We start from the raw sequence: 14,580 nt of genomic DNA, 5'->3' as shown, positions 1-14,580 counted from the left end.
CTTGATGGGGGCTCATAAACATTAAATTGGAAGCTCTCCCTTGCAGACATTTCAGTCATCGCTGCCATCATCCAGTCTGGTTCGTCCGCAGCTGGTTGTACTGGTTCTTGTTCTGTACCCTCAGGATCCTCAGGGTTGGCAGCAGCAGCATCGTCATCATCATCATCATCATCATCATCATGTTCTGCAAAATACATCAGAACAGTCAAATGTTTAGCAGCAAGGGAGGGGGCCGGGTGGGTGGCATGAGTACTCTCACACATAGCAGGCCAGGCAACAGGTTGATTTAAAGGGCCATGATGCATTTTCAGGACTTACCCTCTTCCTCGCGTGCGGGCCCAGCTTGTGCTGTACTGATTGCTTTTCTCCATGTACGACTCATCATAGCAGCTACCCTTTGTTCCAAGGGTGTCAGTGGATGCAGATTGGGCACGCCTCCTCCTGTCCGAGTTGCCTCCCTTTTGTTGTGGGCCAATTTCTTCTGCAAAGAGTAAAATATAACTTTTTACAGAGTGTGTCAGTCTGCAAGGTGGGACATACAGATAGCCAGGTTACAATTACGATTAAATTAAAAATGGGAAATATTACTTACACTAATTACTTGACCAAGGTCGTGCCATTTCTTTTTACACTGACTTCTAGATCTCCTGGTATGCACCACTGCGCAGTAATCTTCTGCAACTTGGTTCCAGCGTTTCTTCATTTCTTTTGGTGGCACTTTTATGCGACCTCTGTTGCTGGTATCTAGCTCCTGCCATCTCTGCTCAATTACGTTGACTAATATCTCACTTCCTCATGCAAGAAATTCTTTGTTCTTGGTGGACGTTGATCCATTGCAAAGTTGAATCGGCACTCTTATTTCTCCAAACACACAGTCCTTAATTTGCAGGCACCGGTTCTGCAAGTTTAGCAGTGAAAAGCTGAACTCACTGATTTCAGCAAGTGATTTATTCAGCACTACTGCTAAAAGCACTCCCTCACACACAGAAATATTAAAAAAAATTAAATTACAAGCCTTTGCAGGGGTCCAAGAAACAAATCTTCACTTTTTCTGCAGTATTTTTAAAAATGGCCGAGTGCCAATGTTTGTGTGAGACTGCGCGTGCGCTCACGCTCCAACGCGCACGCGCAGGGTTGCTGGCACCACGAAGGCTAATTTAAATTGTACCCGCCCCCTGCTACTTAGAAAATCAGCGCGAGTGTTAGGCTCCGCCCCCTGCTGCGAAGAGCGCGCCGCGCCAAGCAGACATCGAGCTCCAAGGAGTACGAGAATATCGGACTTTTTTTTAGGCGCAGTTTTCGGCGTGAAAAACAGGCGCCCAGCTCGGAGGTGCGCCGTTTTCGCCACGGCACGAAACTTGGGGCCAATAAATGCAAGTTGTTCCTTTCTTTAACTGTAGTCATTTTTTCCCCCTTCTTAATATAGGAATGTTAGGTGCTAGCGGTATACTCCATGGATTGAATCTGGAACCCTCCTGGTTTGGCTCAGCCAATCACTGTCTTAACCCACTGAGCCATTGGGGGTGCCCTCATTCCACCTCTGTTGATAGCTACAGCATAGTTGTTTTTCAGAGCTGTGTGACTAACGTATCTGCAGTCAAAGTGGATGAAAATGTTCTCCCAAGTGTATAATGCTCTTGTTTGCTTCCCTTTTCCTATCCCCACCCCCCTGCCCCTCCCACCTTTCTCCACGTGCAGCAGACACACCCGATGTGTACATTGTGGAACGGCTGTTTTCCAGCAGCCTGGTGGTCATCGTCAGCCTCTCAACACCACGGAGGATGAATGTTTATCATTTCAAGAAAGGGACAGAGATCTGCAACTACAGCTATTCCAATACCATCCTCACTGTTCGGCTCAACAGACAGGTAAGAGGGCGGGGGTCACAGGTTGGCCGGCAGTGGTAAGCTCCTGACCTCAGCCAGGTCACCTATTTCCTGTAGGCAGTAAGAAAAATCACAGAATGAGCTAACTGGGGCAACCTTCCATTAATATACAGAATATCCTTTCTAACTTTAAGACTGCAGCTTAGCAACACCCAGTATTAAGTGGCTGGCTTTCTTTCTCAATTTTAAGATTGTTTTGCACACACAACAATATTTTTTGGCCATAAAAAGACTGGAAAATGAAATTAGGATTGTCTGATTTAGTGGCAGTTTTGGGAGAGTATTGATCCCTCCGACACTGTTCTCCCCATTCTCATTTCTACCCCTCTGGCACTGTTCCCCTATCAAAGCTTTTATTTCTAATGACAGTCAACGGCAAGAGAACCTTATGCTCGTAGGTTTTAAATTTAAAGGTACGTACGGATTAAGCTTAAAGCAGGTATGGCTTTAAAAGGTCAAGAGCCAAAACAGTGGTATACTATCAGAGCCACAAGTTTTAAATATAGCACACTTGACTGTAATTACCATTAGTATAAGCATACAGTGCAAGACATTTTGGGCTAGAAATTTGGCGATTTTGTGACCGGGTTTTTGGCGCTATTTCACCCTTTTTGGCGAAAACCCGGTCGGCGGGAAATTCGGTGACCTTTGTGCGACGGAGCTTTCCAAGTACCACTGGGAGAAGAGTGCCATCGTGCAACAGTCAAAGTAGCACTTTCGCCAGAAATTTCTCTCCCTCCGCACCCGTATTCTGCGCTCAGAATACCGACAGGGAAAAACCTGTCATAGCAACCCTGCCAGCAGCGGTAAGAATGAAGACCTGCAAGTTAAAGTTTTTATTTCTTAATTCTTTTTCAGTGATTCGATAGATGATACAGTTGTCCAGGAGGACTGTAAACTGTAGACATTGGTGACCAGATCCTCGAAGCAATGGGGGGCATATCCCGACAGCTGGCCACTGGTCTTGTAAATGTTTTGTGAATTTTTTTTGTTTAAGAACATTAGAACATAAGAATTAGGAACAGGAGTAGGCCATCTAGCCCCTCGAGCCTGCTCCGCCATTCAATAAGATCAGGGCTGATCTGTCCGTGGACTCAGCTCCACTTATCCGCTCACTCCCCGTAACCCTTAATTCCCTTATTGGTTAAAAATCTATCTATCTGTGACTTGAATACATTCAATGAGCTAGCCTCAACTGCTTCCTTGGGCAGAGAATTCCACAGATTCACAACCCTCTGGGAGAAGAAATTCCTTCTTAACTCGGTTTTAAATTGGCTCCCCTTATTTTGAGGCTGTGCCCCCTAGTTCTAGTCTCCCCGACCAGTGGAAACAACCTCTCCGCCTCTATCTTGTCTATTCCTTTCATTATTTTAAATGTTTCTATAAGATCACCCTTCATCCTTCTGAACTCCAACGAGTAAAGACCCAGTCTACTCAATCTATCATCATAAGGTAACCCCCTCATCTCCGGAATCAGCCTAGTGAATCGTCTCTGTACCCCTTCCAAAGCCAGTATATCCTTCCTTAAGTAAGGTGACCAAAATTGCATGCAGTACTCCAGGTGCGGCCTCACCAATACCCTATACAGTTGCAGCAGGACCTCCCTGCTTTTGTACTCTATCCCTCTCGCAATGAAGGCCAACATTCCATTCGCCTTCCTGATTACCTGCTGCACCTGCAAACTAACTTTTTGGGATTCATGCACAAGGACCCCCAGGTCCCTCTGCACCTCAGCATGTTGTAATTTCTCCCCATTCAAATAATATTCCCTTTTACTGTTTTTTTCCCAAGGCGGATGACCTCACACTTTCCGACATTGTATTCCATCTGCCAAACCTTAGGCCATTCGCTTAACCTATCTAAATCTCTTTGCAGCCTCTCAGTGTCCTCTACACAACCCGCTTTCCCATTAATCTTTGTGTCATCTGCAAATTTTGTTACACTACACTCTGTCCCCTCTTCCAGGTCATCTATGTATATTGTAAACAGTTGTGGTCCCAGCACTGATCCCTGTGGCACACCAGTAACCACCGATTTCCAACCCGAAAAGGACCCATTTATCCCGACTCTCTGCTTTCTGTTCGCCAGCCAATTCTCTATCCATGCTAATACATTTCCTCTGACTCCGCATACCTGTATCTTCTGCAGTAACCTTTTGTGTGGCACCTTATAGAATGCCTTTTGGAAATCTAAATACACCACATCCATCGGTACACCTCTATCCACCATGCTCGTTATATCCTCAAAGAATTCCAGTAAATTAGTTAAACATGATTTCCCCTTCATGAATCCATGCTGCGTCTACTTGATTGCACTATTCCTATCTAGATGTCCCGCTATTTCTTCCTTAATGATAGTTTCAAGCATTTTCCCCACTACAGATGTTAAACCAACCGGCCTATAGTTACCTGCCTTTTGTCTGCCCCCTTTTTTAAACAGAGGCGTTACATTAGCTGCTTTCCAATCCGCTGGTAACTCCCCAGAGTCCAGAGAATTTTGGTAGATTATAACGAATGCATTTGCTATAACCTCCGCCATCTCTTTTAATATCCTGGGGTGCATTTCATCAGGACATGGGGACTTCTCTACCTTGAGTCCCATTAGCCTGTCCAGCACTACCCCCCTAGTGATAGTGATTGTCTCAAGGTCCTCCCTTCCCACATTCCTGTGACCAGCAATTTTTGGCATGGTTTTTGTGTCTTCCACTGTGAAGACCGAAGCAAAATAATTGTTTAAGGTCTCAGCCATTTCCACATTTCCCATTATTAAATCCTCCTTCTCATCTTCTAAAGGACCAACATTTACTTTAGTCACTCTTTTCCGTTTTATATATCTGTAAAAGCTTTTACTATCTGTTTTTATGTTTTGCGCAAGTTTACCTTCGTAATCTATCTTTCCTTTCTTTATTGCTTTTTTACTCATTCTTTGCTGTTGTTGAAAATTTTCCCAATCTTCTAGTTTTCCACTAACCTTGGCCACCTTATACGCATTGGTCTTTGATTTGATACTCTCCTTTATTTCCTTGGTTATCCACGGCTGGTTATCCCTTCTCTTACCGCCCTTTTTCACTGGAATATATTTTTGTTGCGCATTATGAAAGAGCTCCTTAAAAGTCCTCCACTGTTCCTCAATTGTGCCACCATTTAGTCTGTGTTTCCAGTCTACTCTAGCCAACTCTGCCCTCATCCCACTGTAGTCCCCTTTGTTTAAGCATAGTACGCTCGTTTCTGACACAACTTCCTCGCCCTCAATCTGTATTACAAATTCAACCATACTGTGATCACTCATTCCGAGAGGATCTTTTACTAGGAGATCGTTTATTTTTCCTGTCTCATTACACAGGACCAGATCTAAGATAGCTTGCTCCCTTGTAGGTTCTGTAACATACTGTTCTAAGAAACAATCCCGTATGCATTCTATGAATTCCTCCTCCAGGCTACCCCGTGTGATTTGAGTTGACCAATCGATATGTAGGTTAAAATCCCCCATGACTACTGCCGTTCCTTTTTCACATGCCTCCATTATTCCCTTGATTATTGCCCGCCCCATCGTGAAGTTATTATTTGGGGGCCTATAAACTACGCCCACCAGTGACTTTTTCCCCTTACTATCTCTAATCTCCACCCACAATGATTCAACGTTTTGTTCATTAGAGCCAATATCATCTCTCACAACTGCCCTGATATCAGCCTTTATTAACAGAGCTATCCCACCTCCTTTCCCTTCTTGTCTATCTTTCCGAATCGTCAGATACTCCTGTAAGTTTAATTCCCAGTCTTGGCCACCCCGCAACCATGTTTCTGTAATGGCCACTAAATCATACCCACTTGTAATGATTTGTGCCGTCAACTCATTTACTTTATTTCGAATGCTGCGTGCGTTTAGGTAGAGTGTTTTAATACTAGTTTTTAAACCATGATTTTTAGTTTTGACCCCTCCTGCAGCCCCTTTATATTCAGTGGCCCTTTTTGTTTTTTGCCTTGGGTTTCTCTGCCCTCCACTTTTACTCATCTCCTTTCTGTCTTTTGCTTTTGTCTCCATTTTGTTTCCCTCTGTCTCCCTGCATTGGTTCCCATCCCCCTGCCATATTAGTTTAACTCCTCCCCAACAGCACTAGCAAACACTCCCCCTAGGACATTGGTTCCGGTCCTGCCCAGGTGCAGACCGTCTGGTTTGTACTGGTCCCACCTCCCCCAGAACCTGTTCCAATGCCCCAAGAATTTGAATCCCTCCCTGCTGCACCACTGCTCAAGCCACGTATTCATCTGAGCTATCCTGCGATTCCTACTCTGACTAGCACTGGTAGCAATCCCGAGATTACTACTTTTGAGGTCCTACTTTTTAATTTAGCTCCTAGCTCCTTAAATTCGTCTCGTAGGACCTCATCCCTTTTTTTTACCTATGTCGGTACCAATGTGCACCACGACAACTGGTTGTTCTCCCTCCCTTCTTGGCCTAGGTTTCAAGGGCTAGAAATTTGGTTCTCAGCGAAAACGGTATTTTTTTCGCCAAAATTACCGCTTTTGCTTCGCTACCACTGGTAGGCCGGAAATTCAACTTTTAATTTGCACAGCAGTAAAAATCGCGCTGCACGAGGATTTGCAGCGCAAACTGCGAAATTCGGCAACTTTAGTCCGAGGCCGATACCGCTGAGAGAGATGTCCTGCACCCGCTCTGAGACATCCTTGACCCTTGCACCAGGGAGGCAACATACCATCCTGGAGTCTCGGTTGCGGCCGCAGAAACGCCTATCTATTCCCCTTACAATTGAATCCCCTATCACTATCGCTCTCCCTATTTATTTTGTGGTGTTTTTCCGCCCTCCCAAGGCCTCTCTCTCAGCGGTATCGGCCTCAGACTAAAGTTGCCGAATTTCGCAGTTTGCGCTGCAAATCCTCGTGCAGCGCCGATTTTTACTGCTGTGCAAATTAAAAGTTGAATTTCCGGCCTACCAGTGGTAGCGAAGCAAAAGCGGTAATTTTGGCGAAAAAAAACCCGTTTTTGCTGAGAACCAAATTTCTAGCCCTTGAAACCTAGGCCAAGATGGCTTTTGGCATGCTTTGCTGAGAACTATTTTCTTGAAAGCTGGATTGTACAGTATTATGCCTCTTTTTCCCTGTCCCCACCATTAAGCTGTTTTCCTTGACTTGGTGGTAGCATTCTCGCCTCTGTCTCAAGCCCCACTCCAGGGACTTGAGCACATCATCTTGACTGACAATCCAGTGCAGTACTGAGGGAATGTTGCACTGTTGGAGGTGCCATTTTCAGATGAGACGTTAAATTTAGGCCCTGCCTGCCCTCTCGGGTGGACATAAATAACCCATGGCACTATTTGATGAAGAGCAGTGGAGGTCTCCCCGTGTTCTGACCAACATTTATCTTATTGCTTTTTGTGGGATCTTGCTGTGTGCAAACTGGCTGCGGCATTTCCCTACATTACAACAGTGACCACACTTCAAAAGTAATTCATTGGCTGGATGCACTTTGGAACGTCCTGAGATCGTGTGAAGACTATTTCAATGCAAGTTCTTTTTTGTTTCTTTGATTCTCCGCACCCTCCATCAGTTGTCAGCAACACTTTGTTACATAAACCTTGAGCAGTCTCTGCACTCCAGGGGCCCAATTTTGGCCATGACTTGCATCAATTTTTTTGGAGTAAGTTTTTCTGGCGTAAGTTTAATAAATGCGATTTCCCCCCCCAAAATTTGCTCCAGAGTATGTCAGTTAGCTATGATTTTTTTTTTTAAGGTCAGTTTTTTTTTTCAAAAGGGGGCGTTCCCAGACACTTACACCAGTTTTGGCCATTTATGCCACTTTGGCCAGCAAAAACTTACTCCAAATCGACTTAGGTCAGCGTGTGTGGCCAGCTCTGAAAAACCATGCGGGCAGTGAAGAAAAAGCAGCGCACATTCGGCAGACATTAGGGCAGGGATAGGCGAGGGAAGGGAACTGGAGAGGACCTCAACAACCAAGCAACAAACATTGCAAGGAAAAGCTCAAACAATTAAAATACTAATAAAAATGAAGTAAATCCGACCGAAGAAATGCGAGCTGCTGGCCACGATGTCACAGGGGAGGGGGGGGGGGGGGGGGGAGTTGCCAGTGAGAGAGAGAGAGTGATACAAAACACTCTTTCTCTTCCACCCCCCCCCCCCCCAAAAACACTCTTTCTCTCCTCCCTCCTCCCCCCTCCCCCCCAGCCCAAAACTCTCTTCCTCCTCCTCCCCCCCCCCCCCCCCCCAATCAAAAGTCTCAAGCACAGCCACCAAATAAAAAAATAGGACCAAAGTCCTACCTTGCCCGGGAACTCAACGGGCCAGCCGGCTGGTGCGGGAGGCCACTCAGCCGGGGATAGGGGCTGCGAGCATCGGGTCCTGCTCACAGCCCACAGGACGCGCTGGGAGGGCAGGAGTATACACGCAGCCCTCACTGAGCATGTGCGCAGGTGCCGGCAGTGCTTTCTGCGCTGGCCTGTTGCTCCGCCGAACTCCCCCCCCCTTCAGACTGCACGCCACGATTCTGGGCACTCCGAAGAGTGGCCAGGACGGGGCCTCTTTTTTCTGGCACCCTTTCCAGCATGCAAAGTCGGTGGGCTTCAGATCAGTGCGCTGGGAAAAATGGCTTGGGCAAGGTTGGGCCCCAGGTAACAGCAGGAGGATTTCTTTCTGCTGTAAGGGCAGCTGCACACTGCAGGTCTCTGTGCTGGTACATCCGATGCTGCTCCCGATTTGCTCCTTTGTAGTCCTGGGCCAGTTTACTGTTTTAGAGTCCAGTGTGACTGGCAGCTACCATTCCCCAATCCAGTAATGTCTTCCAGCTAAATGTAATTAGGTTACTTTGAGATTTCATTCAAAATATGTTGGCTCGCCTGGTGGGAATTGAAGGAGGACTGACTGCTTTTGTACCTGATTGTGTGCTTCATATTATTCTGCGCATCTCAGAAATGAGATAGATTACAACACAGATAGATTGAAATTACAACAGAGAAACAAGCCATATAGCCCCAACCAGCCTCTGTTGGCGTTTTTCGATCACATGAGCATCTTATACTGGTACAGGTACAACGTCCGAAATCCAGAATCCTCGAGACTGAGGCCGTTCAGGTTTGGGGTTTTTTCCGGATTTCAGACAAAAAAAAAATCAAGTCTGAAATCCGGAATCCTCAACTGAATCTGCCGGGTTTTGAGCGGCGAGATCCGAAATCCATCAAAACCCAAAATCCGGCACGGATTCGGTCGAGGATTCCAGATTTCAGACGTGATTTTCTTGTCTGAAATCCGGAATCCTCGAATGAATCTGTGCCAGATTTTGGGTTTTGCCTCAAAAATGTCTGGTTTTCAGACAATAATTCCAGACGACTCCATCAGCTATGCACAAAATTTCCAGTTTTGGGACAATTCTGGTTTTCAGAGTTCCGGATTTGGGCCGTTGCACCTGTATGTGCAAAGAGCTGCACGTCAGCAGACTGCCTTGTCCGGTTTGGGAGATGCTGGTTGGCCACCCTGCTCTAACGTGCAATCTGGGAACCATTACTTCAGTTTTTACAGGTATGCTGTTAATCGAGACCGACAATGATCTCACCCCTCAGATTATGACACTACTTTATTTTCCCACTACAGAGGCTGATAGTTTGTTTGGAGGAGGCCATTTACATTCATAACATCAAGGATTTGAAGTTACTGAAAACCATTCAAGATATACCACCAAACCGCACAGGTGGGTGAAAACCAAGCTAATGGGACTGTTTGAAATCAGTAGCTAAATGTCGGGACTCAAAATTCCAGGAGGTACCTTTGTGTCACTACAGCCTTTACTGTGGAAAATGAGGGACAGTATCATAAACAATGATTAACACAATCATTTGACAGTTTTTTGAATGGCACTCTCAGCCATTTTTCCATTTTTATTTATTCCAATGAAGAGAGAGGGGCAATTTAAAAATTCTTTCACTTTCAGTATTATTCTCAAAAGAAGTATCGTATAGCAACTTCTGGACGCAGCTTTGCCAGACAAAGGCAAAAATGGTGCGATATTTTTGAACCAAACTAGTTTCCAACAGCCACAGTTTAACACACGCACACATCAACAGAGCAGTGCACAGTTATATGCACAATTAAGATTAGTTTCGAGCTGCCTTTTGACAGTACAGGTCTTGTGTTGTTACTGTAGCCTAAAAATGGATGTGCGAAGAAAAGGAAAGAGAATTTTGAAGCACAAGTGATCTGGCTCCTGTTTATTCCAAATTCAGGGCTGAGTCCAAGGCAAGAGAGGCCCACATTATTCTCACGGGGCCTGGAGGAGCACTTCTGCTTCTCCTGACCCCACAAAAATCATTTTACCGCTTATCCTTTCGGGTCTCTCCTTTTGCTTGCCGGGATTTACTGAGCAGAGTGCCCATGGTGCATGGCCCTGCAGTATCTGCTCTGTCAGATTCTAGATCTTTCCTCTCCGTGTGCACAAGTCTGGCAGCCATTTTCTCTTCTTTGAGGAAATCTTTTATGCGGGTGAAATGGCCAAAGGGGAGAAGATTGAGGCAGAAACAGATGCTCGTAATAATACATGCACAGAAACCAGGAGCAAGAGAGAGACTCGTCAAAAGAGAAAGGAGCGAGGGAGAGAGAGAAAGACACGCTCACAGAGTGAGAACAAATGAGAGATAGATATCTTACAGGGAAACATATGCACATAATGCAGGTTCACTAATGAACTGGAGTGCTCAGCTTGTTCCTATTATCATAATGGTTTGAATGGCCACCATCTGTACGCGAGTGTCTAGAATTTAATGCTTTCATTGCAGGAAATCTGAAACCGAAGTGCAGTGGAAACCTTGTTTACCAGTATAAACAGGGTTTTCGCCAGGCTTCTGGTGAAGTTAACAGCCGTGGGACGGGAGCAGCTCCAAGGAAACTCCCAGCCATACTCCGTGACGTGTCGGCCTAGATTGAATGCTGCATTGTCGAAGGTGCTTTCGGATGAGGTGTTAAACCAAGGCCCAATCTGCCTGCTCGGGTGGATGTAAAAGATCCCATGGCACTATTTGAAGATGAACAGGGAGTTCTTCTGGTGTCCTGGCCAATATTTATCTCTCAACTAATACTACCAAAAACAGATTAACCAGTTGTTTCTCCCATTGCTGTTTGTGGGAGCTTGCTGCGCATAAATTGGCTGCCATATCAGCCTACAACACATTATTGATTACACTTCAGAACTAATTTATTGGCTGCAAATCATATTGGTGACATTCTGAGGATATGAAAGGTGCTATGTTGATGCAACTTCTTTTTTCTACTTCCATTCACACTCCACTCTCATGGCAAGACATTAATTGTTCCACACCCCGCTCTGCTTTAACTGTTCACTATTATGTTCTTATCCATGATGCATTTGATGTTGTGTAATTATACTCTGCACTGCAATTTCAAATTGTCTATCCTCTCCTGCTCCATTGTAAATGAACCTGGTGGAACTCTGTCGTTTGATTTAGCCCTGATAGGTTCACATTTTTTTCAGTTCACTGTGTGTGTGCGTGAACAGCGATGCAACATCATAACACAATATCACGTGCTGGACATTCTAACATCCTGTTTTATCTATTCTTCCCAGGTCTCTGTGCACTTTCCATCAATCATTCCAACTCATACCTGGCATATCCGGGCAATGCCACAATAGGGGAGATAGTGATTTATGATGCAAATAACTTGGTGAGTCTGTACTTGAATGGGAGACAGTAACGGTTTTCCATTTATATTGGTGTTGCAAAACTGAACTGAGCACTTTAAGCCTTGTGAAAGAGAATCCCTTTTTTTCCACCATCATGATTCTTCCTTCAGTTAGCATGATAAGATGGCTTGAGTGTCGACTTTTCCATTGCAACCATGTTTAACCATCATTTAGCGTGAGTTAGACTTTGTTTGAGGGAGACTGATGTTGAGGTGTGCCAGAGATGTCCAGGAATGCTCCAATTAAAGACCTGGCTGAGTGAGATTATGAAAACTTTACCCATTGAAGGTAACCTAGCTCCAGTGACATTTGAGGCAAGAATTGAAATTTAAGCCTTTGGAATGGCAATCCAATCCTGTACCGCAATAGCTACTAATCTGCTGAACAACTCTCCTGGAATTATTAATGAAATGAAGTTAGGTGTTAGCTGTGGCTCAGTGGGTAGCACTGTCATCTCCGAGTCAGAAGGTTGTGGGTTCAAGCCCCACTTCAGAGATTAGAGTGCATCATTTATGTCGACAATTCACTGCAGTGCTGAGGGAGTACTGCACTGTCAGAGGTGCCGTCTTTTGGACGTGACGTTAAACTGAGGCCTTGTCTACCCTCTCGGGTGGATGTTAAAAAAAATATATCATTGAATAATTCAAGAAGACAGGAGAGTTCCCCTGCAATCATAGCCAACATTCATCCCCAAACCAATGTCACTAAAACAGATTACCTGGTCATTTATCTTATTTACTGTTTGAGAGACAAATTGGTTGCTGCATTTTCATACATTACAACAGTGACTACACTTTACAAGTAACTAATTGGCTGTAAAATGTTTTGGGACATAGAGGTCATGAAAGGTGCTACATAAATGCAAGTTTCTTTTTTACTGAAGACTATTGCAACCAACTTGAAATTAGTAACTTCACTTAATAAAAAATCTGTTAAAGGCACGTGAGCAGCACAAACCATCTTATTTAATTAGCTGTCATTTGTAGCTTTTTGATGTGATCATTGTGTGTCAGATTCTTAATGCTCATTTTCTGCCATCAGCACAGTGTTTCAGTGATTCCTGCACATGATGGCCCACTTGCTGCTCTAGCCTTCAACTTCACAGGTTCAAAACTGGCAAGTGCCTCAGAAAAGGTATTCTTACTGCTCAACTATCTAATTGTTTATTCCTCGGCTCCATTGTGATTTTTTGGGGGGAGGTGTTTGTATGGTGCACCACAACAGTTATCACAGATCATTGTCAAACACTGCCTCTGCCCACCTCCCATGGTGAGTGTGCGAGGGGAGAGAGTCTCCCGGTGAGTGTGCGAGGGGAGAGAGTCTCCTGGTGAATGTGTGCGGAGACTCCTGGTGCGTGTGCGAGGCGAGAGTCTCCTGGTGAGTGTGTAATATTTCTCTAATTTTCCCTGCCTCACAAGATATATTCGCACTATTTTTTCCAATTCATCAGTTAGTGGCAGAAAATGTACCTGTTGGAACGTGGGACATATTGGAACATGGAGAAGGGTCAGGAAGTTTGATGGGAAATTAAGGCTAGCTTAGAATGAGCTTATGAAGCAAATAGCTTGGTGTTTAAATTAGTTTTTTCTCCCAGCTAGAATAGTCATTAGTTTCAAGATCCCCATTAACTGTTGAATAAAAAAAATATACGCGAAGTTTGTTGGTCTGATTCTGTGTCCCAGCAATCCATTCAGCAGGTCTGCTTCAGCCCAATACAGATCAGCATTTCCATTGCCAGTGCTATTCTGGGTGCTGAGTAAAGCCTTTTTGATGTTAGAAGATTTAAGGCTAGATTTTCCACAATATTTGCATGCTTAATGCCCACTTAATGCCCATTTTACTGCTGAAATGACGTATAACGGCCAAATATTGCTCATTTAACCACAAAATGGAAACTGCCGGGCATTTTTCAGGAACTTATCGGCGAGCGTTACTTTCCTCATGTGCTTAACACTGGGAAAAAATAGTACCACCTGCCCACTTTTTTGGGGCGGAATCATCAGAATGCACAAAATCAATACCCATAATATCATCCAGCGTTACTTTCCGCACGGAATTAACACCGAGATTCAATAATACCGCCCCCCATTGTTTTTGTCGTAAAGACCACATTTGGCGAAACTAACGCCCAGGAGATCGCCCATCATCACTTTCACCACCTCGCACACACATCACTCGCCCAAAAAAACGGCCATAAAAAGTGGAACTGTTCTAACTAATGCCAGTGGTGTGGCTGCCATTTTTAAAATCGCAGGTCGCTTCATTCAAAAGGCTGCTTCAACTTCGGTGGAGTTTGCATTGTCTCTGGAGTTCTTTTCAGGTGAAGTGACTATCTCAACAGACATATTTTCAGACTCTGGACTATTGGGGGTTTACTCCAGGTGTATTTTAGTGAGGAAATTATTGCTTCTGATCAATCGCCATTATACTTTCATTGCAATGAGGCCAGCCATTTCTCAGCTTGCATCGATTAATACGCAGATGCTGCAGAGTGCAGATGGCTCAATGTGTGATGCACATCATTATGTCCCCAATTTAAAACGTGCAAGAATGAGAAGGGCCAGACCATACACGCTCCGCACGTAGAAGGAAAAGAGGTCTTTCCTCGACGTCTCCGAGCACACCTGCCTTCGGAGACTGTGCTTCCACAAGGTGGTGATCAATTAAATATGTGAGTTCATCAGGCCACATATGCAGCCTGCCATCAGGACATCAGTGTCGGTCAAGGTCAAGGTCACCACGGCACTGTCTTTCTACGCGTCTGGTTCCTTTCCGCGGTTGAGATTTCCCCTCTGTCTCACCATGCAACCCATTGCTGCATTAGACAGGTCACGGAGGCCCTGTATGCGAGAAGGATGGACTTTATCAGCTTCCCCATTGCTACAGAGGCTCAGACTGACAGGGCTGGAGCATTCTACCGCATTGCTAAGTTCTCCAGGGTGCAGGGAGCTATACAGTGCACTCACATCACCAT

At 45.0% G+C, this 14,580-nt stretch overlaps 1 protein-coding gene across 1 annotated transcript in view; it reads left to right on the top strand.

The window, feature by feature from the left end:
* wipi1 (WD repeat domain, phosphoinositide interacting 1) overlaps positions 1–14,580 on the top strand; it is a 110,516-nt gene that overhangs the window by 61,036 nt on the left and 34,900 nt on the right. Inside the window, exons 3-6 of the mRNA XM_070857729.1 lie at positions 1,699–1,868; positions 9,506–9,602; positions 11,490–11,587; positions 12,648–12,740. Coding sequence (XP_070713830.1) covers positions 1,699–1,868; positions 9,506–9,602; positions 11,490–11,587; positions 12,648–12,740 — 458 coding nt within the window. The remainder of the gene's footprint in view (positions 1–1,698; positions 1,869–9,505; positions 9,603–11,489; positions 11,588–12,647; positions 12,741–14,580) is intronic.

The sequence above is a fragment of the Pristiophorus japonicus genome, chromosome 16, assembly GCF_044704955.1.
Source record: "Pristiophorus japonicus isolate sPriJap1 chromosome 16, sPriJap1.hap1, whole genome shotgun sequence".
In the NCBI taxonomy this organism is placed as follows: domain Eukaryota; kingdom Metazoa; phylum Chordata; class Chondrichthyes; family Pristiophoridae; genus Pristiophorus; species Pristiophorus japonicus.
Note: the sequence above shows the minus strand (reverse complement) of the source record. Positions and strands in the feature narration are given on the sequence as shown.